This window comes from Nansenia antarctica (assembly GCF_963989245.1).
Source record: "Nansenia antarctica genome assembly, chromosome: 13".
In the NCBI taxonomy this organism is placed as follows: Eukaryota; Metazoa; Chordata; class Actinopteri; order Argentiniformes; family Microstomatidae; genus Nansenia; species Nansenia antarctica.
The window spans coordinates 24,124,230-24,148,389 of NC_137683.1; the positions used below are offsets into that span (position 1 = coordinate 24,124,230).

Sequence of the window (24,160 nt, forward strand, 5' to 3'; positions counted from 1 at the left end):
AGAAATATGGTTTTCTTTTAAAAGGGACATTAACACAGCATAACAGGGTGGACAGTGATCGCAGGGACAAGCAATATTGTAAGCAAAACCTTAATTTTTTGTACAAATTTTTTTTTTTAAATGGATAAAAACTATATTTGATTTCAATAGATATTGATCAGGAAAATGAAATAATAATAACATATTTGGAAATGTATATGTTTTTAATAATTATTTTTGGGGATTGAAGTAGAATGAACAACACTGGGGACATCCCAAATCCCATGCAAAATCAAATTTACATCTTTAACCAAAGCTTTTAAAATGTAGAAAACAACAACTTAGAAGCCCATATCATTGTATTCATAATAAATAACAATTCACTATACATGAAAAACCTAATGGAATTAGTATTTGTCCAAATTTAGACAAAATACAACATGATTTAGTACTGGGGAGTGGGGATGGAAAAGGCACCGTATTTAAAAAATGACCCTAGTATGATACTAGTATGATACATACTACACAACAGCAACAGTTCAGGTAAACACAACACCAGATACAGCATTATAGGCTCACCAATGAACTTGTTTTCTTTTTTCACTCTCAACCGTGAGACTAATGTATGATATTGATCCATCACACAGGCCTATGTCCCCGCCACGTGGCAGGCAGCAGGCTCAACATGCTGTGTACCAGGGGGACGTCTCCTCTACGATCTCATCCGATCTCTCACGAAGTTCCACGAGTTCCCAGCTCGCTTTTTTACCGAGGGTTCAATGCAGTTTCCTTCCACCCTTTGTCCCAGAGAGAGGAGGGATCGGTCGATTCACCAATTGGACCATACGTCCCCGTCCCCTTTAAGTTGGTGTCGGAAATAATCATTTATTATTTAATTATTTTGTTATTTAATGTCGGCGGGCATTAAACTTGGCTATAGCCTAGTGAAGTCAACCTTTTACACGCAATGATCGCAGCCAGCGATCGGTAGAAGAGCATCAATAACCATTATGCCAATACAGCAAATACGGATTTCTCCAAAGTCTTCTATGTAGAAACCCCACGTTGTCCCCAAGGTGGTAGGCTATGACATCAGTGTCGCCAGCACTTCATAGGCTTCAACTCTTTCTGTCGGGACAGAATGTCACCCCAGGATGGAATAACAGACAAAGCAACATAGAGGCTAGATCGGAAGGGAATGCGGTGAAAATCGCAACTCAATTCGAGGAACAACTGTCCCAACCTCTGTCCCCCCCTGCAATGTTTGGGATTGACCAAAACGGAGGTTTGAAAGAAGTGACAACGGGCAATTCTGGAATATAAGAAGAATTCGGGACGAGTGCAATCATCTGGGGTAAGAAAAAAGGGGTAAGTCATTTCTAACACTATGGTCATGCCATGCCACGCATCCCGAGAATATGATTTTAATTTGAGAGTGAGATGTTGGAAGGTGTGCGCACGCAGGGACCAAGCCCGGATTATCCATACATTGCATCGGGTGAATGCCCTGGGGCACCAGCCAATGGGGGGGCACCAAATTATTCGGACAATGAAGAGACCTTTAAAATATTTTGCGCACATTTTTAAAATATAGGCTATATTTACTGGAAGTCATCCACACAGGTACAAAACTAACGGTTATATTTAGGCTATCGTGTATAAAAAGATAAATAATTGCGAGTGCCCCCCCCCAGTCACAGACAAGTGCGCGATGACGATGAATGTGGAGTAAGAATGCAAGAATGCATGCAGAAAACAGATGTCGGAAACTGCAAGTCCATCTTGGGGGGTTATATATACTGTAGGGTGGAAGTTGTTTGGAACTTCTAACTGAATTTTGCCGCGATGGCCCCGAGATGGCAGATTCCCAACAAACGTATGCCCTGCCTGCTCCTTTAAACAATTGTGCTCTCTGGCACACGGCTCTGCGCTCAAAGCAAACACTGGGAAATCCACATGGCTAATCACCTCGAAAACAAACGACTTATTTGCATGGGCTAACGAGTCCTGTGTGACCCTCTCGTAAAAACGTTGACGCTCAATATCTCTGAACTGCCCTAAACGGAGATAGAACCTTATCATTCTAAACGGAGATAGAACCTTATCATTCTAAACGGAGATAGAACCTTATCATTCTAAACGGAGATAGAACCGTATCATTCTAAACGGAGATAGAACCTTATCATTTGATTGATTGATTGAAAACTTTATTAGAAGATTTGCAGAAGTAGGTACATGTAAGTACATATTACATACAAGGTCAACTAAAAGGATAAAAACCCAAGAAAGCCACTGGCTTATTTCAATTGGGGTCCTTGATTTTCAATTCATCGTTACATGTAAGACAGACAGGAAAAAAAAAAGGGAAAAAACTAGTACTATCTACAAGATAATACAGACAAATAACTATTACTATCTACAAGATAAAAATACATCCATCATGGGAAGAACAATACTAGATATACAATACAACAAAACATCAGGTATGTACAGCGGGTAGGACAGGTGGGGACATACACCACAGGTGGGGGCGGGGGACAAAACACAAAGTATGTACAGTGGGTAGTTCGGGTCTTTTAATCAGATTTTTGATTTAGAGGGTCCAGTTACGGATTGCAGCCTCCTGTAAATGTTTTTTGAGAGTGGTTTTGAAGGTGGGCAGTGTTTTGCACTCCTTTAAGATTATAGGAAGGGCGTTCCACATTTTTACTGCATAGTTTGCAAACGAGTTTAACCCCTTGTTTGTGGTGCAACGCGGTTGAACGTGGTTCGTGGAGCTTCCTCTGGTGTTGTATGTGTGGACGTTGTTCACTTTTTGGAAGTATGTTGACAGGTACTTGGGTGTCTTTGTGGTGTAGCGTATCTTGAAGACCAGGCCCAGTGCAAGCTGCTGCACTCTGTCAACTACTCGTAGCCAATCAAGGCTCAAAAAATGAGCAGCGGTTAGATGTGTCCTAGGGTTGAGGCCTAGCAGAAGCCTAACCAGTTTATTTTGGGCTGTCTGGAGTCTTGTTTTATGGGCCTTTGTGGTTCTATAGTACCATGATGTTACGGCATAGTCGAAGTGACATTGAATGAGAGCTCCTGATAGGGTCCTCAGTGTGTTTTTACTGACAAGTGAGGATATCCCGTACAAGAATCTAGTTCTATGGTTCACTTTTTTGATTACTTTTGCTGCCATTTTATCTCCGGAAAGATTTGCCTCTAAGATGGAGCCCAGGTATGTAATATCCTCTTTTCTTGTGATATTAATGTTACCCACTTTTATTTTAAAATGTTCAGCCTTTCTGAGTTTAGATGGGGATCCGTATAGGATGGTTTCAGTTTTACCTAGTTGTATTGATAGTTTATTGTCAGCTAGCCAGATGCAGATTCTACTCAGTTCTAGGGCTGGGTATCGCCACTGATTTCCCAAAACGATTCGATTCCGATTCACAGCTCCCAATTCGATTCGATTCACGATTCGATTAGATTCGATTCGATTCCGATTCGATCTAGTTACAATATAAATTTTTTGCTTGAATATGAAAGAGATTCTCCGAACTAATGCTATAAATGGTTCAAGGAACCCTATAACATGTAGCATTGTTAAACATATCAATGAATTGACTCCAAAGCAGTTACATGAATGTACTTTTTATTTACATATGACTTTGCTTTTGTCCAGCTCATCTCTAACGTCACATTTTTTAAATCCAAAATGCTGGACTGCATCTGACTTTAAGCCTGGTGGTGACTTGAGTGTCCCTGCCATCGCCATGTTTTTAGATTTTAGTGTTGAGACCTCACGTTGCGTGAGATATGATAAATTCTTGTAGCGCGAGATCTGGCCACGAGATCTCGTTGCGGGTTGAAGCTGCAAGCAAAAAAAAAAAAAAAAAAAAAAATCGATCTCGGGATTTATGAATCGATAATCGCTCATTTTAATGAAGATCGATTCAGAATCGCGAAATCGATTTTTTGAACCCAGCCCTACTCAGTTCAGTGCTTAGCGCTTTTTCCACCTGCAATATGTCCCTGTCAGAGACCAGCAGAGCCGAGTCATCCGCGAACAGGAACAAATTGCAATCACATGCTGATGACATGTCATTCACATATATTAGGAACAGTAAAGGTCCCAATATGCTTCCTTGTGGAACGCCGCAGGTCACTGGGAGGGGGGGGGACAGTGTTCCGTTCACACTAACCACCTGTTCCCTCCCCTCTAAGTAGGATTGCATCCAGCCCACCGATGTTCTATCGAACCCAATTGCTTTCAGTTTATCTAACAATATGTGGTGATCTACTGTGTCGAAGGCCTTCTGGAGGTCCAGCATGACCATGCCGCAGTACTTGCCCGAGTCCACCTCATGGTTGATGTGGTCGTTCAAATAGAGAAGGCATGTGTCAGTGGAATGGGATGTTCTGAATCCTGATTGAAATTCATACATCAGATTTTTTTCGGTAAGGTACCTATCAACCTGTTCATAAACTATTTTTTCCATAAGTTTCGAGATGGAATTAAGAATAGAAACAGGTCGGTAGTTGCCTGGGTCTAATTTGCTTCCTTTTTTATACAGTGGGGTTACCCTTGCTATTTTAAAGTCAAGGGGGACGTGTCCCTGTTTGATGGAGAGGTTTATTATGTGGGTGATGATTGGGGTAATGGAGGCAGCTGAGTCTTTTAGAAATCTGGCTGGAATATTGTCATGGCCCGTGGCCTTTTCTGAGTGTAGAGCGCCCAGCTTTTTAAACACCTCATCGTTTGACACCATGGAGAGTTTAAAATCATCTTTGCGTACACCCAGTTTATTGTAGAACGCACGGATGTGCTCTACACCATAACGCCCTGAGTGGGGTGGTAGATTGTTAACTAATTTAGTGGCTATGGTTGTAAAGAAAGTGTTTAAGCACTTAGCCACATCCAGCTTGTCTGTAAGGAGAGAATCTCCAGATTTTATGCTGATGTTTGTAGACCTGGTTTTGAGTTTTTGACTGCAACCTAGTTGGCTATTAAGTAGCTTCCAAAGGTCACGTGGTTTGTTTAAGTTTTCTTCGATTTTGTTATCGAGGTATTCTTTCTTAGCAGATTTGGTCATGGTAATTACCTGATTGCATAGTTTGTTGCATTGTTTTTTAATTTTCTCAAAGTGGGTTTTGTGATCTTCGTTTAAGTGTTTCACTAATTTTGATTTGCATTTTTGAACTTCAGAGCATTTTAGGTCTCTGACTTTCATAGCATTTAGAATGTCCGAATTCATCCATGGTTCCGATCGGGCTTTAACCCTGGTGGTTCCCATGCGGGCTATACTGTCAATAATATTTAGGAATTTGGTTTTGAAACCTAGCCATGCCTCTTCAACCTGTGTGCATTTTAGTTCATCTAACCAGTCTTGTTTCTCCAGTTTCATTCTAAACGGAGATAGAACCGTATCATTCTAAACGGAGATAGAACCTTATCATTCTAAACGGAGATAGAACCTTCCCATTCTAAACGGAGATAGAACCTTATCATTCTAAACGAACGGAGATAGAACCTTATCATTCTAAACGGAGATAGAACCTTATCATTCTAAACGGAGATAGAACCTTATCATTCTAAACGGAGATAGAACCTTATCATTCTAAACGGAGATAGAACCTTATCGTTCTAAACGGAGATAGAACCTTATCGTTCTAAACTGAGATAGAACCTTATCATTCTAAACGGAGATAGAACCTTATCATTCTAAACGGAGATAGAACCTTATCATTCTAAGATCACGATTGGGTTATGGTCACCCACCGATGAAATGAGGGACTATGATTCGGTCTCTGATCAGGGGCGGCGCTAGGGGGTGGCTACTTGGGCTCAAGCCCCGGATGTTTTCTGAAAAGCCCCGAATGTTTTACTTAAAATAAATAAATAAAAAAAAAAAAAAAAAAAACTCTCGTGAGTAACGTGCAGTACCGGAGTCCAACAGAGAGGCAGCAGCTGCGCGACATTAGCCTGCGTACTGCGTAGCCTGCCCTGCCCTGAAGAAGAAGTGATCTCATTCAGTGCCTGACTTGCAAAATTGTAAGGATGGATATCCCAAAGTTGTTTTCAACAAAACAAGCGCCAAGAACTGTTGCAGCAGCAGTATCAGCAGCTGACAACAATGACTTCACCAGCAGTGATGACATAGATGATGTTTCAGGTTTGTGAATCTTATTAGAAAGGTGACTGACTCACTGACACTACTTTTCCGGTTTGCTAATGCTAGCTGGCTATCATAACATAACGTTATGTTATAATGAAAATGAAACATAGCAAGGTACTGTTACGGTACATGGTAAGAAATCAAACAAAGGATAATACTTATACAAATAAAGTGAATAACAGGCCGATAGTCTTTGATATCTGCACTCTGGTTGACTGAGTAACAAGTGAAAAAGAATGATGTAACGTTAATGTTACAGCTAGTAAACATGGAGTAACCACATTAAGTATGCCCTTATGGTAGTATGTATGTATACAGAACATGACTCAAATCTATCCTAAGATGTAACGCTAACTAACTAAGTTTGTTTAATGTCCCAGGGGGGATTTGATTTCACAGTACTATACACAGGCCAACAATACATGTAATATATCGTCATATAACACAGGACAAGACAATCAATACAATATAAGTGGTGAGCACAGAGTCTGCCCTGATATACATACTGTAACATAACTAGCCTCAGCCCATCAATTATGTAATTCTATACAAATATAAATGATGGTGACTGACAAGGGGAGCTACGTGTGCTGACCTCCCTCTGTGCCCAGAACCACCACAATTAGTTTGCTTCATTAAAGGGTGTGAATGTATATGTGTTCTCCAGTGCCTTTTGTCCGCTTTAAGGTGGTGGTAAGTTGAAGGTTGAAGGCAAAATTTTCCGGCGCGCTCCGCGCGCACATTATATTCTCCCTCTGGGCTAAGCCCCGGATCTCCTGCGATCCTAAATCCGCCCCTTTGTCCATTTGTATTTTATCGGACACAACTGGGACAATTTTTTATGAAACTTGGGTGAACGATGGGTCTTGCAATACATAGGGCTACATTGGGTTTTACTGTGGAGAGTTTATTAGGAAGTGCAATCAAAATGGACAAACAGGTAATTCAGTATTTGAAAGATAGATGAAAGATAGATGAACTTTTTGGACTCAAGGCCCACTGCCTTGATATATGCTCTTGTAAATCTATGGGTTTTGTAACCATAGTAAATAACACACTTTCACTTGCAAAGTAGGAGGGTGTGTGTGTTGGGGGGGGGGGGGCACACATCAAGTCTGGTCACCCTAGGGCACCCTAGGGGGTTAATCCGGGCCTGGCAGGGACCCCCATAAGACCCCCATAATAGTCAGTGTCATTTAATTATGTTGTTACAATGTGACGTGTTGCAAATTGTGTCATTCGGTGGTGTGTTTTGTAACACTAAACATGTATGGACTGGATTCCTTGTCCATGCAGTAGTTTTCCCTGTCGGAATAAGCCTCTTATGTAACCGCTGGAGTTCTCTTGGCAGTGCTTCCTCCTGGCCTTGTGGAACATCACAACGCAGACTGGAGCTGGACCATGTGCACGTATAGCTTAGTTGATGCAGCACAGGGTGTCCAAATTCCTTTCTAGACTTGCCATGCACAGTTATACTGAAGAAGTATGTAGTTCTCCACACGTGTGTCACATGAATGATAAGAGATTAACTTTCACTGTTTGACTCAGCAACAGTAGGCCTAATTGTAATACACCAATTGAATAAGTAAACCCGCCTAATTTGAATGGATTGTTGCTCCCCTTCGTTTGCTGATCTGTCAGCTGTAGCCAACTTTGAAAGGGAATAGTAATTGAATAAATATGTAATTACGTTGATATCTAAAGTTATGTCCGATAAGAGTTTTGAAACCTTTGCCTGAATAACAGATGATGTTTCCTCCTCGTACTTTGCAGATGCACTATAGTAGAAGTGTTAGTCTAACCATGTGTCTGTTTCATCCCATAGATATTCACCACACCTCTCACTCCTCCCGAGGAGTGACCACAACCTCTCTGGCCCTCAGTCATGACATCACCAGACTCTCCCCTCCCCTCCCCTTCCCCCTGCCCCCCACCCCCTCCCTCTCTCCCCTCCTCTCCCACCCCCTCCTCTCCCGCCCCCTCCTCCTCCCTCCCGCCTCCCCCCTTGCTTCCTCCCACGGGGGAGGTGATGGTCCTGGCTCTGGGGAGAAAGAAGCAGAGGATGCTTATCTGTCTCTCCATCCTGCCCAACCTCTTCCTGGCCTTCCTCCTCTCCTCTGACCCCCTGATCACCCTCAACTCGCCCCACCACTGCCGCCTTCCGGGACCCTCGCCTGCCCCCCAGGTCCTCAACGCCTCCCTGCCCTGGGAGAAGGGTGACAGAGTGGGCGACAGCGGGGGGCCGTCCCAGTGTAAGCAGTATGTGAACGGGAGCCAGTCAGAGGTGGTGGACTGTGAAGCCGGCTGGGACTACAACGTCACAGAGGGACTGAGGAATAATATTGTGACCGAGGTACCTCAAGGGACTCTTGTCGCCGTCTCATTGTGTTCATGATTACCTGGCATTTCCCAGGGTCTTAAAAGCAGGAGAACAGGAAGTGATGTCATACGTCAGCAGATTGTAACGAGATGTTTACACTATACTTTACATTGTGAGAAAGGGTTAGGGTTATTCTGTATAATAACAGATATTTGACGAGTATGTCTTTAGAAATGACTAATCACTGCGGTGTCAGCGAACATACGCCAATGCTTTGGAGAGAGAACTAATTATTACTCTTTTTACTCAACTGTTAATGATTTTAAACCGTTCCTTTGAGCCCCATGTCTCATCATGCCCGATGCCTCTAGCTGGTAGGACTCTTATTTCTACCCCACCCAGTTTTTCCGAGACATGGAGCTTCTCTTCTTCTCTTCCTCTTCCGTGCGGGCTCTCTCTGTTTATTTTTAATTCTGTGGCTGGTGACGTAGGAGGCGGGCAGCACACACCCTGTCCTTCCATGTTATGTTATGTCAGCCTTAGGCTGTAGGCGCTCTGTGGTTAGCCGAACACAGAGTCATTTCAAGGTGCCACCAGGAAAAAGACACACTCCCAACATTCTGTTTCCATGTGCTTGTGGTGGACAGTAGGAGGGTCATTCGTTCTACGCTTAGGCCTACACGTTTACATTCTTGGATAGATGGCTGGATTTAGCGTATTGCCTAAGTCGTGATCCATCACTATAATCACCACTACTGAACTCACCACTACTGGTTCAGCAGCTTCTGGTGGAAGCATGAACAAGCCATGACCAGTCCCCACCACCACCAATCATTAAGCATAAGCGTATGCAACTCCCTTTTAAATGTATTGGTTTGGTTGAGGAACAAATCTGTTTTCCCTTGACAAGAACAAGTTCTAGTTGGCCCTGGCAATGGGGGGAAAGTATTCAGCCGAGTCGTCATAATGCATGTAAGGCATGTAGAAGAAAACCGGCTCAGGGAGTTCGTTAACTTGTTTATCTGCAGGTTTGGCATTTTTTTGGGCCTCTTGTCCCAAAAGCAAACAATTACGTAAGGTGTCATTAGCAGAAGCTTTCTGACTGACCTCTGAATGTTTGTAGATCATTATGATCATATGATTCAAACTGCCAGACTGTCAAAAATCAAGTACTGAAGTGCTGAAGAGGGAAATTGAAATCAATACACTCTTATGGAGCTTTCAGCAAGTCAGTTTTCATTCAGGTCTTTAAAGGGCCGATCTGGGACTCAAACAACAGAGTGTTTACTTTCATTGGTGAACAGCTGAGGGATGGGGCTGGAGACATTAAACCACAAATTAATAGATGGAGCTTCAGATGCAAGGACTGACCATCTATGAGATAAATAGTTGTATCCTTTTTTGAAGGTATACAGGTCTTTATTTACAATTACATTGTTTACACCCAAGAGAAATACGGTAATGAATAATCACAGTTGACTACAGTTTGAAAAAATATATATCTATATTGTTTTTTGTCCTATGGTATTTTGAACAATAACATTGGTGGAATGACTACTATACAGTGCATTAACAGATACTCCTCCATGTCTGTCTCTCCCTGTTCTCCTGCGGATCCTACCCCTCCACCCCTTGCCTAGTGGGACCTGGTGTGTGGTCAGTACTGGCTGGTCCCAGTGGAGGAGGTCTGCTTCATACTCGGGGTTCTGACGGGCTGCCTGGGAATGGGCTATGCTGCGGACAGGTGAGAGAGGCAGAGAGAGATAACAGGCTTTTCTTATGATGACTGATGTATAGATGATTCACTTACTTCAGACAGATGTACTTGTTGTACATCGCTTTGGATAAAAGTGTCTACTGCTAAGTATCTAACAGGTAAATGTGTACTCTGTGAAGTGTACTCTCTTTTTCTCCTCATCGAGCTTTCAAACGATTTGTGTTTGGCTATGGTGGAACATGAAGTCCCTCGAGTCCATTTTTAAACCAGTCCATCACTTTTAAATGCACGTGGGGGAGTGGATGAGTGCACCCTTCGTGGAATTGGAACTCAACCACACATTAGAATTGGAACTCAACCACACACTATAAATGGCCCCACACTAGATGTGAAAGAGACTGGGGCGGAATGGAGGATGTGGACCTTTTAAAAGATTTCTAGTGAGATGATGCCAATTTGCTAGCTCTATGTTTGTTAGTAGTGAAAGAATGGATGTAGCTTTTTGGGCACACATAGGTTGAGACAACTCCTTGACAAAGTGGGATTTCCATTCAGTCAACTGACCTTTAATAATGAATTCTGCTTGTTTTACATCATCTTAAATTGTCCCAGTTCTTTAATAGATTGAAAAGGCACCTCAATGCAGTAAATCCTTTATAAATCCAGACTTAAGAAAAGTCTGGATTTATAAAGGATTTCTTTTAGGACCAGGTTTATCTGTGTATTTGAAACCAGCCAATAATGTTTAGCAGGGTCATGAGTTGACATGACAAAACACAGCTCTGAATCTATTCTAATCTCATTTTGCTCCCTCAGACTGGGCAGGTTGAAGACTCTGCTGACCTCTCTGACCCTCTCTGTGGTGTTCGGCGTGCTGGTGTGCGTCTCTCCCTCTCCCCCTGTCTTCATCGCCATGCGCTTCTGTCTGGCTGCTGCTAGTGCTGGTGTCTACCTCATACTTTACATATCACGTGAGTAACAGACAATGACAGCGGACAAGGAAATAAGACATTTTTACATTTGTTGACATTTAGCAGACGCTTTAATCCAAAGGGACTTACAAACAAGTGCATTTGTCTAAAGTAAGTGAATCCTTTATATATCAGTCATGATATGAAAAAAACGTTTTTTTGGGCCAGTCACAATGCTAGAAGAAAGAAGGATTACTTTTTTATTTTTTTATTATTACAATAGAGGAAGAGGAACTGTACAGAGGGGTAGTGGGGGGTGAAGAGGACTTTAGGATGGACAGTCAAGATGTAGCCTGTTCCGGAGTTTGGCCGAGTGGCTTTACCTGCCCCAACTAGTGCGCACCTGAATATCGACCAGGGACTGGGGTTCGACCCCCTGTCCTCACCCTTTCTGTCCTGTCACCCCTGCTCTCTGATTCCTACCTTCTAAAGAACATAGGCTACAATGCAAAACAAACCTGTGTACTAATGGCAGTGTTGTTTTTATGTTTGTGTCATACCTCAGGTCTTGAACTCTGTGACCCTTCATTACGACTGCTGGTCACCATGGCGGCGGGCCTGACTACAGTTGCTGGGGAGCTGTTGTTGCTTGGTGTAGCTCTAGGTTGCCAGTCCTGGAGGGGCTTACTGGGAGCTGGGGCAGCTCCGCTCTCTCTGTTCCTCACCTATGGGTGAGTGAGTGTGTGTGTGTGTGTGTGTGTGTGTGTGTGTGTGTGTGTGTGTGTGCCCGCATGTGTGCCTGCATGTGTGCCTGCATGTGTGCCTGCGTGTGTGTGCGTGTGCGCGTGTGTCCGTGCATCTGTGTGTCTGTGTGTCTGTGTGTGTGTGTGTTTGCATGTGCGTGTGTGTTCTTTGTATAATATGGGGCACGATAGAAGAGAAAGGGGAGAGTAGGAGAAAGGAATGGGGCAGCTTGGCAGTCATTTAATCTAAGTGGCAAATCTGGGATTTAGGTACTTAATTAATTATATGTATTGATTCTGGAAGAGTAAATTGATAAATACCTCAGGGGCTTAGCTCAACTGTTTTAACCCATCAGAACCAAACATATTAACATGTTTTACTCCACTGTTTGTAAACAATGTAATTGTAAACAAATACTGTATAGCTACTGTATAGAAAATGGATACAACTTTAGATATTTTTTTATCTCATGGGTCAGTCGTTGCCCAAAAAAATCTCCATCTATTAATTTGTGGTTTAATGTCTCCAGCCCCATCCCACAGCTTTTTTACCAACAAAAGTAAACGCTTTGTTGTTAGAGTCCCAGATTGGCCCTTTAAAGAGCTGAATGAAAACTGACTTGCTGAAAGCACCATAAGATTGTATTGATTTCAATCCCCCTGCCACATTTAGCCATTAGCAGAAGTCAGATCATATTAGTACTGGTCTGTTCTGCGACGTGCAGTCTTTTGTTACAGGGTTACAATTGATTGCAAATCCCAAATTTAACAGAGCACAATAAATGAGACCTTTTCAGTCTTTGGAAAAGGCTACTGTTACAGAACAAGTTATTTAGAATAAACATGTGAAATGTCCATTTGTCTCCCTGCAGTATTCCGGGGTTGTTTCCGGAGTCTCCTCGTTGGCTCCTCCTCTCAGAGAGGTCTGCTGACCTGACCTCCTTCAGTGAACGGAGAGATAGAGAGAGGGATGATGATAGCTTCACAGGTTTGTGCGGAAATCTACTTGATGATGAGATGAAATGTGATCCTCATATCTCTGTGAACATATCATATGTTTTCCGATGCTTGGTTTTGCTTCAACTGCACATGCTCTGCTGATGTGCTGTACCTCCTGTGGTGTTATGACGTGGTGGTGTGTTGTGGTGGTCACTGCAGAGCTGGAGTCAGAGCCGTCCCCCTCCACGCGCCCTCACCTGTCCTTCCCAGAGCTCATCCACAGCAGGAACATCTGGAAGAACATGTGTGTGCTCGGCTTCACCTCGTAAGTCACTTCCCTGTAGGGTTGGGGTCAGTTCTGATTCTGATTTACTATGTTTTTTTTATTGTTCACTTCATGAATTGGTCCATGTATCTCGTTTGCCATTCATTTTCAGAGCGGAAATCAGAAAAACGACAAAGCACTCGTATTCCGTTCCTTGTTTTTGGAAAGGACAATTATTCGGGAATCAAATAACAGTTGTAGAAATTAGATTTTTTCATCATTATCGTTAGGCTTGTAAATAACAACAAAATAGCCTGATGAGAATAAGCGTGTATATGATATTCAAGACACACCCCTACAAATGTGAGTTTCTCCGCCCCAAACATGCAGTTGAACTTGACACAAAGGCGCTTACTGGGCAGACATTAGAATACACGCTGTGTCGCCGCATGTGCGTTTGGCGTGTAACGTGTCTGTGAAGTACCCGTCAAAGCAGTAATTTAACCTGCAACACCAGAAAGTGAAGAGTTGTGTGTGTGTGGATACAGAATAAATAACCACTGATACGCTGGGTGGTTTTCACCACCCGTTGCAGGGCCGTCTGGTCGGACACATTGCAGTTGCTGTACTACACTGTGATGCAGTTGGTTAGGATGCTCTCAATGGTGCAGCGGTAGAAGTTGGTCAGGATCCTGGGAGACAGCTGGGCTTTCCTTCCTCCTCCTCAGGAAGTATAGGTGCTGCTGTGCCTTTTTGACCAATGAAGAGGTGTTGAGGTCCAAGAGAGGTCCTCGGAGATATGGACCCCCAGAAACTTGAAGCTGGGAACACGCCCCACCTCCATCTCATTGATGTAGATGGGGAAGTGTACGCAGCCCCCAGCTTTTCTGAAGTCCACAATGATCTCCTTGGTCTTACTGGTGTTGAAGGCCAGGTTGTTGTCAGCACACCACACCGCCAGTTGCTGGACCTCCTCCCTGTTGGCCGGCTCGTCGTTGTTACTTATCAGGCCTACCTACTGATGGAATTAGAGCCATGCATCGACATGCAGTCGTAGGTGAAGAGGGAGTAGAGGAGGGGGCTCAGCACTAGGGCTGGGTTAAAAAAATCGATTTCCCGATTCTGAATCGATCTTCATTAAATGAGCGATTATCGATTCATAAATCCCGAGATCGATCTTTTTTTTTTTTTTTTTTTTTGCAGCTTCAACCCGCAACGAGATCTCGTGGCCAGATCTCGCGCTACAATAATTTATCATATCTCACGTAACGTGAGGTCTCAACACTAAAATCTAAAAACATGGCGATGGCAGGGACACTCAAGTCACCACCAGGCTTAAAGTCAGATGTCTGGGTGCATTTTGGATTAAAAAAATGTGACGATAGAGATGAGCTGGACAAAAGCAAAGTCATAAAAAGTACATTAATGTAACTGCTTTGGAGTCAATTCATTGATATGTTTAACAATGCTACATGTTATAGGGTTCCTTGAACCATTTATAGCATTAGTTCTGAGAATCTCTTTCATATTCAAGCAAAAAATGTATATTGTAACTAGATCGAATCGGAATCGAATCGAATCGAATCGTGAATCGAATCGAATCGGGAGCTGTGAATCGGAATCGAATCGTTTTGGGAAATCAGTGGCGATACCCAGCCCTACTCAGCACGCAGCCTTGAGGCACACCGGTGTTCAGGGTCAGGGTGGAGGAGGACTGGTTGTCCAACTTGACGAGCTGGGGTATGTTGGTTAGGAAGTCTAGGATCCAGTTGCAGAGGGATGTGCTGAAACCAAGGTCTCTGGTGACCAGCTTGGAGGGGCTGATGGTAAATGAAATCTGAGCTGAAATCAATGAACAAGCATCCTAGCGTTGGTGTTGCTTGTGTCTAGGTGGGGTCAGGCTGGAGTGAAGCGCCGTGGAGATGGCATCCTCCGTTGACCTGTTCTTGCGGTAGGCGTACTGCTGGTGGTCTAGTTCGGGGGGGAAAGCTGAGCTTTTAGGAGCGTCTTCTCGAAGCACTTCGTGGTGGCGGACGTGACCACAACAGGGCGGAAGTCTTTCAGATTCGCTGCAGCAGGGTTCTTTGGCACCGGCGCGATAGTTATTGCTTTGAAGCACTTAGGGACAACTGCCTGGGCCAGGGACAGGTTGGAAATGCCAGTGTGTAGACCGCGGCTCAGCCAGGAATGCAGTCAGGGCCCACAGCTAATCCAACATCCACATTGCTCAGTTGGTGAGCGTCGGAGAGCTTCGGAGAGCGTCAGAGAGCTTCGGAGAGCGTGAGTGGCTGGTCGTCTTGGGGGAGCTCGGCTTTGGTGGCTGTTTCTTTGTTGTCCCGGTCGAAGCGAGCATAGAAGTGGTTTAGCTCGTGGGATAGGAACGCGGTGCTGGTGGGGGCTGCATTTTGGGATTTGTAGTCCGTGATGGTCTGGATGCCTTGCCACATACGACGGGGGTGTGAGTTGCTCTGGAAGTGCTCCTCGATCCGCAGTTTGTGGTTGAGCTTGGTCTCCTTGATGCCCCTCTTCAGACTAGCCCTGGCTGAGCTGTAGGCCTCTGTGTCGCCTGATTTAAAGGTGGTGTTGTTGCGTGTCTTCAGCAGTGAACGGACCTCTCTGTTCATCCAGGGTTTCTGGCTGGGGAAGGTTCTTATCTGCTTGTAGCAGGTGACTTTGTCACCACATGTCTTGATGTAATCCATAACAGAAGAGGTGTACAGATCAAGGTCTGTGTGGTGGTCCCGAGTGGCCTGAGCTTTGAGCTGGTGCCAGGGGGCAGTGTGAAGCCGTTGACTCAGTGTAGAGCCGCCTTCCTCAGTCCAGGTTTTAACTGTCCTGACTGTTGGTTTTGATGAGTGGTGTGTACTTGGGGAGTAGGAACAAAGAGATGTGGTCAGATTGTCCCAGGTGGGGGAGGGGAATGGCTTTGTAGCCCTCAGCAATGTTTGATATTGAATGTGTATAAACAAGGTCGAGAAGCAATTGTCAGAATCTGAAAAGGTTGCTTTGAAGTACAGTACCTAGCACTGCAGGAGATTGGATAGGCATTGTAAGGGAAAGTATTACCATTCAATATATTTGGTTATCAGGGTTTCCTCCATTACTAGCCTAGGGTCTCCTGGCAGAAATCCACCTAATTACCTGTGGTAAAGGTGAGACGAGAGTCAAGAGGTCTTGAATTACAATATAAGTTTATTATAGTTGCAAGCGGAGACACATGAAAACAGTGCTCAGTGACATGTCTAAAACAGCACAGTAATTTTCCCTCCTTATAGCGAGGGTGGGAGCACATTGTGCCCTAGACAAGGACAAAGATAGGGAGGGTGGCGGGAGGGACATATCGTGTCAACAACAGGTGCCACAGGTACTGTTTCCCACCGTCTACAATACCCAGTAAATTTCCACGGTACATTGCAAGCAAGACAGCAGTATTCTGTCTGTCACACAATGCTTTAGGCTGGAGATTACGCAGGCTAAAATGAATAGCCTCTAGGGATATTCCATCCAAGGGCGTTAAATATTTAAACGGAATAAGATTAAACAATATTCTTCTGTAATGTTAGCACAATAATGGACATCAACACGTTTGTTGAAAACAAACAGGGCAGAGATGGCCATTATATGACTAGTTAGTATATTCCTAGTTGCCCTAAAAGTGACTTTCTTCTTGAGATATTTATTTGCCAATATGTTAGGCTATCCATCAGAATACAGTTGGCCTGCCTAGGCCTTATGTACCATGAGAATAGACAGGGAGATGCCTTTGCATCATAAGGCATTTGTTTCTCCGGTTTTATCACCCAAAGGTTCACTCCACTTCATTACTGCCTTGTATTGTTTTGATTTTAGGAATTTTCTATTCATGAATTGAATTTGAATTAGCTTTATGTTTTTAGATAATTGAATTATGTAATTATACCCATCAATCATTCTCTCTCTCTCCCTCCCTCTCATGCCTCTGCTTTCTCTCTCTCTTTCTCTCTTTCTCTCTCTCTTTCTCTCTCTCTTTCTCTCTCTCTTTCTCTCTCTCTCTCTCTCTCTTTCTCTCTCTCTTTCTCTCTTTCTCTCTCTCTTTCTCTCTTTCTCTCTCTCTTTCTCAGGTTTATCTCTCATGGCATTAGTCACTGTTACAGCTCGTTCCGGGGTGATGTCAGAGGCACTGCGCCCAGCTTCTATTGGACATATCTGTTGTCTGTCTGTGCGGGTGGAGGGGCCTGGCTGCTGCTATGGGCAACGGTGGATAGGTGTGGACGCCGCGGTATCCTGCTCCTCGCCATGACGATGACAGGACTGGCATCATTGATCCTCCTGGGACTCATGGAGTGTAAGTTGGTGCTCGAGCCACACATCTAGGGTCAGATTACTACCATAACAACAGCCATCAAGCGATGGAAATACTTATAAATATTATAAATACTTTATAAACCATTAACAAACAGTTGTCGCTCAGTAGTTTGAATTGTTAAATAGCCGCTTGGTGCGCAAATAGCGAGCGTACACATAGATGTTGTAGTCGATGGAGCACTTTATTTAAGTGACACTTCACTATTTGGCAGGCAACAAGCAGCTATCAGGCAATGTTGAGTTAAGGCTGTTTGTTAAAGGGACAATCCTGGATTCAAACAACAACAACAGCACTTTTTTTTCACTACTTTTTTGGACGGATAGTTGAGGGATGGGGCAGGAGAAATGTTCATATACCACTCTCATATTAATTTCCTACCATGTTTTGAAGCTATTGTATATCTATGTCTATTTGTTTAGAATGACATTGTTTACAAACAGTGTAGTAAAACAAGCTTCTATTTGTGATTGGGTAAGACAGTTGAACTAAAGGCAGGAGGCATTTATATTCTTCAAGAATCAATGCCTATATTATTATTGATTTACAGGTAAATCAATGTATACCAATCCCAAATTGCCTTTAATGGTTCATAAAGGATTCAAACATGGTAGAGTCAGTACATCAAATGCAGGACATGGCAAAGTGTCTGTGACAGAAAAAAAAAAAAAAAGAATCACCTACCACCCCATGTAGGTCAAGGACACAAAAATATAGTAAAATTAAGCAAGTAAATAAAATGTAGCATAAAGTGGTATGACCGGATGAATAAGTAAAAGTATCGGTATGTGCGATTAAATACAATAAATAAATGATAGTTCCATAATAATAATACATAAAGCATATATAAACAAATAGTGAATAATTTATAAACAAGTTATACATAATTTATAAACCCTTTATACAGTATAGGGTGTCCTCATGTGAAGTGTTACCAGTGTAGTTTACCTGACCTTGTATCAGTGGTTAAGAACGGGCAGCCTTTTTAAAATCTTAAATTGGTCATGTCAGTTACTTGATGCTTACCGTACCTTGATAAACCTTAAAAGAAAATCAAAGTTAAGGGATGCATCACATGACGTTTTCACAACGTTTTGTCACGGTCTCAATAGTGCAGGCAGAACTGATTCTCTTTCCATGAGAGTATATCTCCCCCTTGTGGCTGAAAGCTGTATGACATGTCATTTTATGTAGGACACTGCAGAGGTAGTAAAGTCAAAGCAGTGTCTCGGTGTGAGCTGTAATCAAGGGTCTGTCTGGGGAGCTGTGGTAGAGGCTGATACTCTTCTCTCTCTCCCCCCTCCTCAGATCTGAGCGAGGCAGCCATCACGGTGTTCTCTGTACTGGGCCTCTTCTCCTCCCAGGCTGCGGCCTCTCTCTGTATCCTCTTCACTGCAGAGATCATGCCCACCATCATCAGGTGAGGACCTGCACACCATCACACATCCAATCACACTTCCTCACCCATGCGTTTTCCCTCCCTATTAGGGATGGTATTATAGTATCATTGCACACATAAGCCTGAATAGGCATATACTCTATACTAGACCTTGATTTAAGGCCTGTTATCAGCCTGAATAGGCTAATTAGTTATTAGATATTTACTAGATGTTACATATCATAATAGTATAATATAGTTGCCTCTAATAATAATAATAATATCTTAGATTTATATAGCGCCTTTCAAGGAACCCAAGGAAGCTTTACAAATGTACAGAAAGACAGTCAGACAGACAAAAACAGAAACACAGAGACAACGCCAAATAGCTAAACTATGGGCCAAAGGCCTTGGTGACCAGGTGGGTTTTGAGTATTAGACTCTCTCTTCATATGAACCCCTGCCCAGACATGGTCTTTCTTCTTGTGAGAGCATTGAAGTAGTGTTGCGGTGTCCTGAGGGTCCTCTGACCTGTCCTCCTCCAGGGGCACCGGCGTGGGGATTGTGCTGGCGTTGGGCTGCGTGGGCCGTCTAAGCTCCCCCCTCATGGACCTGCGGAACCACTACGGCTACTTCCTCCACCACGTGGTGTACTCCTCCCTGGCCCTGCTGGCGGTGCTCTCCATCCTGCTTCTGCCCGAGAGCAAGAGGAAACCCCTGCCCCAGACACTGGCCGACGGCGAGCTGTACCGGCGCCCCCCGCTGGGCCGGAGGAGAAGAGACCACGTGCCCCTGCTGGCCACACCCAACCCAGAGACCTAGCCTGCAAACACGCCAACACAAACACACATCGCCCCCACCCGCCCACCCACCCACCCACCCTCCCTCACCCCGCCCGCCGTCTCATCACCATGTCCATGCAGCGGAGAGAGGGGGAAGGAGGGAGAGAGTAAAGGGAGGGAAAGAGAGGAAAAGGGTGGAGGTCTGCTAAGGCTAGCTGTCTGCTAAAGATGGCCGCGCAGAGACAGTGCAGGGAGGTGGTTGACGCGACCACGCAACTTTTCTCTTCCTAAAATGTTATTTTCTACTCATTCCTAACACTAACATGTAAGTAATTCTTACATTGCTGCATCTTCCCCCCCCCCCATCAGTCCCTGTGTGTCTGGATGTCCTGGATGCTCTGAATGCCAGCCGCTTACTGCTCATGCTCCCTCCAGACCACCTCCATCAGGCTACTGTTTAGTGTATGTGACCCCACAGAACATGACGAGGCAGACACCCAAAGGTGACAAGGGGTGGCATGGGGGCCTGTCATGTATAAAACATCATAGACTTAGTTTCTTTAACTTCATGAGTGCTGGGTTATCTGTTAGAGAACAGTGGTTGTTTGTTACACAGAGCTGACGTCTAGAGGGGAACTGGTTATTGCGCTAGAGCGTGGCACAAAGCCAAGATGAGAGAGGACTTGTGTTGACTGACTGGAGAGAACTGGACTGATTGGTTTGAGGTTTGATTTTGTTTGTTTTAGTAACTTGGGGGCGGGGGGGCGGGGGGTAGTTTGGGGGAAACTTTGTAAACATGCAATGATTCAATTTGAATAATACTGTATTTCTTGATTGTATTAATGCCCTCAATGGTGGCTTATAATCAGAAGTATAGAAAATAGTGCAATTTGACTCTCCATTGTAATTGTAAGTCCCTTAAACTACTTGGATGTGATGAAATAATATATTACTGTATGAATTGCTTTTCTAAACCTGGCCTGGAGCCAGCACGGTTTATGTATTATGGTGTGAGTTCTCAGACTCCTTTACTGTACTAGAGGCATAGGAACACATAGGAACACAGAGGAACACAGAGGAACACAGAGGAACACAGAGGAACACAGAGGAACACAGAGGAACACATAGGAACACATAGGAACACATAGGAACAGGTTAGGATGAACCAGAGCTTCAGAGCTAAGAACTTGGGGCCCATTCAATTGATTTGAATGTTGTACTAATACTGTACAGCAGAAAGACGTTTACCATATAGAATTGACTCCTTCCATGGTCTATATGTAACACATATCTCTGTAATGCTCTGCACGTTTTGGATCATTGGATGAGCCCCCTGTTTCCCTGCATCTCCCCAAGAACTTAACACATTGTTATTGTGTTCAATCTTGCTCTTTGAGAATGGATGGGTGCACCCTCTGTGTCCTGACCTGTAGTGATGATGAATTGCGTAGCAAACATCCTTGTGCCAGGATTTGATATGCATTCCAAGATACAGGTGTATATGAAGTGTTTACCGTGACCTTTCCAAAGAACTCTGGGAGGGGGTCCTATGAATCTGTGGCTGCGTTCGTAAATTCGCTCTGGAAATCTGATCAGCACTCATGGAATGCCTCTTGTCAAATCCAATTACTTGGTCCCTTTATAACGTTGAACCCAGTGTGCACTCCGGCGCTCTCAGAGCGAATTTATGAACGCAGCCATTTTCAGAAGCCTCTCTGGACATAGAGTGAGAAGTGGCGGGGACTCAACTGGGTTTGAAGAGGGAGGCTGTCAGAGGGGACGGGGAAGAGGGAAGAAGTCACCCACCTCTGACACCTCCTGGCAGTCTTTGGTAGTTTCTTTACAATGCACTCAGCATTTCTAATAATAACATTGATGATAATAATGACTATGAATAACTTGAAATAGAAATACGATGTTCGACAACACTGATTGCTCAAGTTTATCTAGTAAGTGACGACAGTGATGTAATTATGTTAATAACGGGCTAACCTGATTTAATTAAAAATAAACTGTTAGGAAAATAATGTGTGGGTTTTTTCTTTATATTGATGATTGAAAAGGCGTAACATCAGTCATTTGCCATCACTTAATCTTTTTTTGCGGAGAGTTGGCAGTATTTTTGCTGATAAATGACGGGGAAAAAGGATGGACTTATCTTAGAATATTCTAGACACAAAAAAATGCTGGAATGATTTCTTTAAAATAAATAGTTATCTTCATTCCAGATTTACAAATATACTTTCCCTCCTCATGATGATGAAAACCTTTATTGTCCCCAATGGGGACATTTTGTTGTCAAACAGCTTAGTTAGGGCAGACAGAAAACATTCAATAAATAAATAGATAAAACAGTGCAGGCTCAATAAGTAAAAAGTTCCAAGTTCCAAAGTTCCATCTCCAGGTCTCCCCCACCCTGCAGGGCCTGGTTGTAGAGTCGGAGTGCAGCTGGAACAAAGGACTGTCCAAATCTCATTCTTTAGCATTTCCCTGCATCAGTTCAGCAATAGCCCATCATGTCTCTAACACTGCATCCCAATTGTCTGTTTTTCAAACACTTGAAAAACTACACTGTGTGTAGTTCCTTCCACTGTGGTTTGTTTTGGTGTTGTCTTGCTGTGCCACCTGACGGACCCTATCAGGACTGCCTCTACGGCGTGTCAGAGTATGTTAGGATGAGCTATAATACATGTTCCATTTGCATTAATCCAATAACATATAGAACTTCACGATAACCTAACTTCACGATAACCTAACTTCACGATAACCTACCTTGAAAATACTTATATAAACATCAGCCACAGCCAACAGTGAGTCACTAGTACCATAATTAGAATAGATCTTCTAATCTTCACCACGAGTGAAAGGAACTGGGCCTGTCATCACTTGCCAACACATTGCTTGAGCTTCACACCCTTCATAGTGTCCATGTGCCTCAGGTGTCTTTATGAGGATCAGGCCTAGAGACGACACCTGCTCCTTTTCATGGTACATCAATGAAAGTGGCTAAGTGTGTCATGAAAGCTGCTGTCCTCCATAGAGAGAAAGGCACTCAGCAGGAATTTGATAGGGTCGTCTTTGTAGTCATGGACAAAGGAAAGGAGACTCCGCCATGTCAGCTCAGATGTGGTGATGACAGTGGTCTTTTGATTATGGTCAGTGGTTGTGACGGGCTTTTTTCACATTATGAAAAAGGCCTAAAAAGTGGGAAAAAAAGTGGAAAGGAGATTCCACTAATTGTTTTTGAACCATTATAATGAAACAGACAAAGACAATAAAACCACAATCTTGAGAAAGAGACTTTATTGTTTGAATATTATTGACAGGTAATTTGATAATCATAATATTGTGTATAATAATTAAGATTAGTATTATACATTATTTAATTATAAAAAAGATTAGAAACTGGAATTTTAATCTATAAGACAAGGCAAGGCAAGTTTATTTGTATAGCACATATCATACAACAGGGGCGATTCAAAGTGCTTTACATACAGCATTAAAAAGAAATACATACATACAATACATACAAGTAAAATGATAAGAATATATACATATAGAACCCATAAGTAATCCCACTAACCCATAAGATAATGAATAAGATAATATAAATGAATAAAAAGACAAGGATGGAAGTGTTAGTGTTTAATCATAACTGTTGCAAAACATGTTTTTTTTAACCATAGATTTTTAAAAAAATGTGTTTGATTTCTTCTGTAGCAATCTAGGAGCAGCAAAGCATAACAACATCAATGAATATTTACTGGATTTCATGATCGACCTGTTTTCTTGTCTTCTTTCTATCTTTTTTTTTTTTTTATCAACCCTTCTGTCCTCTCTTCACAGAAAGGACATGATGAAGAGTAATGCTCTCAGGCAGACCTGAACTTCTCTGTGTGTCTTTAGTGTCCTTGGCTCTCATGCCTGAAGTTCTAGAATAAAGGGAAGGTCTGGTTGAGTCATTTGTCCTATTATAACAAACAAGCTTTCACAAAAATGTACAAGCATAGCTGTAAATGGTAGGTTATGGGACAGGTTGGTTTATGCATCCATATCTCAAGCCTAAACTATTATCTTAAGAACATGTTAGCTTCATCATTGCAATGAATACAAAGTAATGCGCATTGGGATGAAATTACTAAAAGCGTGTGTAGCCTAATTTCTGAGATTACTCTCTCAAACAGGAAAATTATCTTTTAGGAGATGTGAATCATCTTCTCCTCTGTCTCTCCAGCAGGAGTCCCAGACCTAGTGCCAGCCGCCTCTCAGTAAGCCACCTTCAGGTTCCCCTGCAGTGTGTGAAGGCATAACCTAACACAAAATCCTAACAATCCCTCGTGGTATGACAGACAGCAGCACAGACTTTAAGGTGCTAAAAGATAATGCGAGAAATCTAATCATGCCTGGGTTGAGAGCGTGAGCTAAGCAAACTGAACAACATAACAAGCCATGACTTGTTACATTAACATTATTAACAAATTAATCTGTAAAGACTCACAGACTGTAAATGTACCCACCTGTGGATCAATGTTCAGGAACATTAGAAACGACTTGCAAAAACAGAAACCAAACAGAAATGAGCTGAGATGAGAGAAGAGAGTTGACCGGGTTGTTGTTGTTGTT

At 43.2% G+C, this 24,160-nt stretch overlaps 1 protein-coding gene across 2 annotated transcripts; it reads left to right on the plus strand.

Moving 5' to 3' along the window:
- The first annotated feature begins 981 nt into the window (after positions 1-981).
- On the plus strand, positions 982-20,202 carry slc22a17 (solute carrier family 22 member 17). Of its 2 annotated transcripts, none has more exons than XM_080543842.1 (10): positions 982-1,347; positions 7,966-8,493; positions 10,101-10,204; positions 10,994-11,148; positions 11,654-11,819; positions 12,704-12,819; positions 12,990-13,095; positions 17,136-17,359; positions 18,686-18,797; positions 19,301-20,202. In XM_080543842.1, the coding sequence occupies exons 2-10, from the start codon at positions 8,026-8,028 to the stop codon at positions 19,575-19,577; spliced, it is 1,728 nt and encodes a 575-aa protein (XP_080399968.1). In that variant the 5' UTR covers positions 982-1,347; positions 7,966-8,025; the 3' UTR covers positions 19,578-20,202. The 2 variants fall into 2 exon arrangements, with proteins under 2 accessions (XP_080399968.1, XP_080399969.1); XM_080543843.1 differs by having other exon boundaries at positions 19,256-19,313.
- Positions 20,203-24,160: the final 3,958 nt, after the last annotated feature.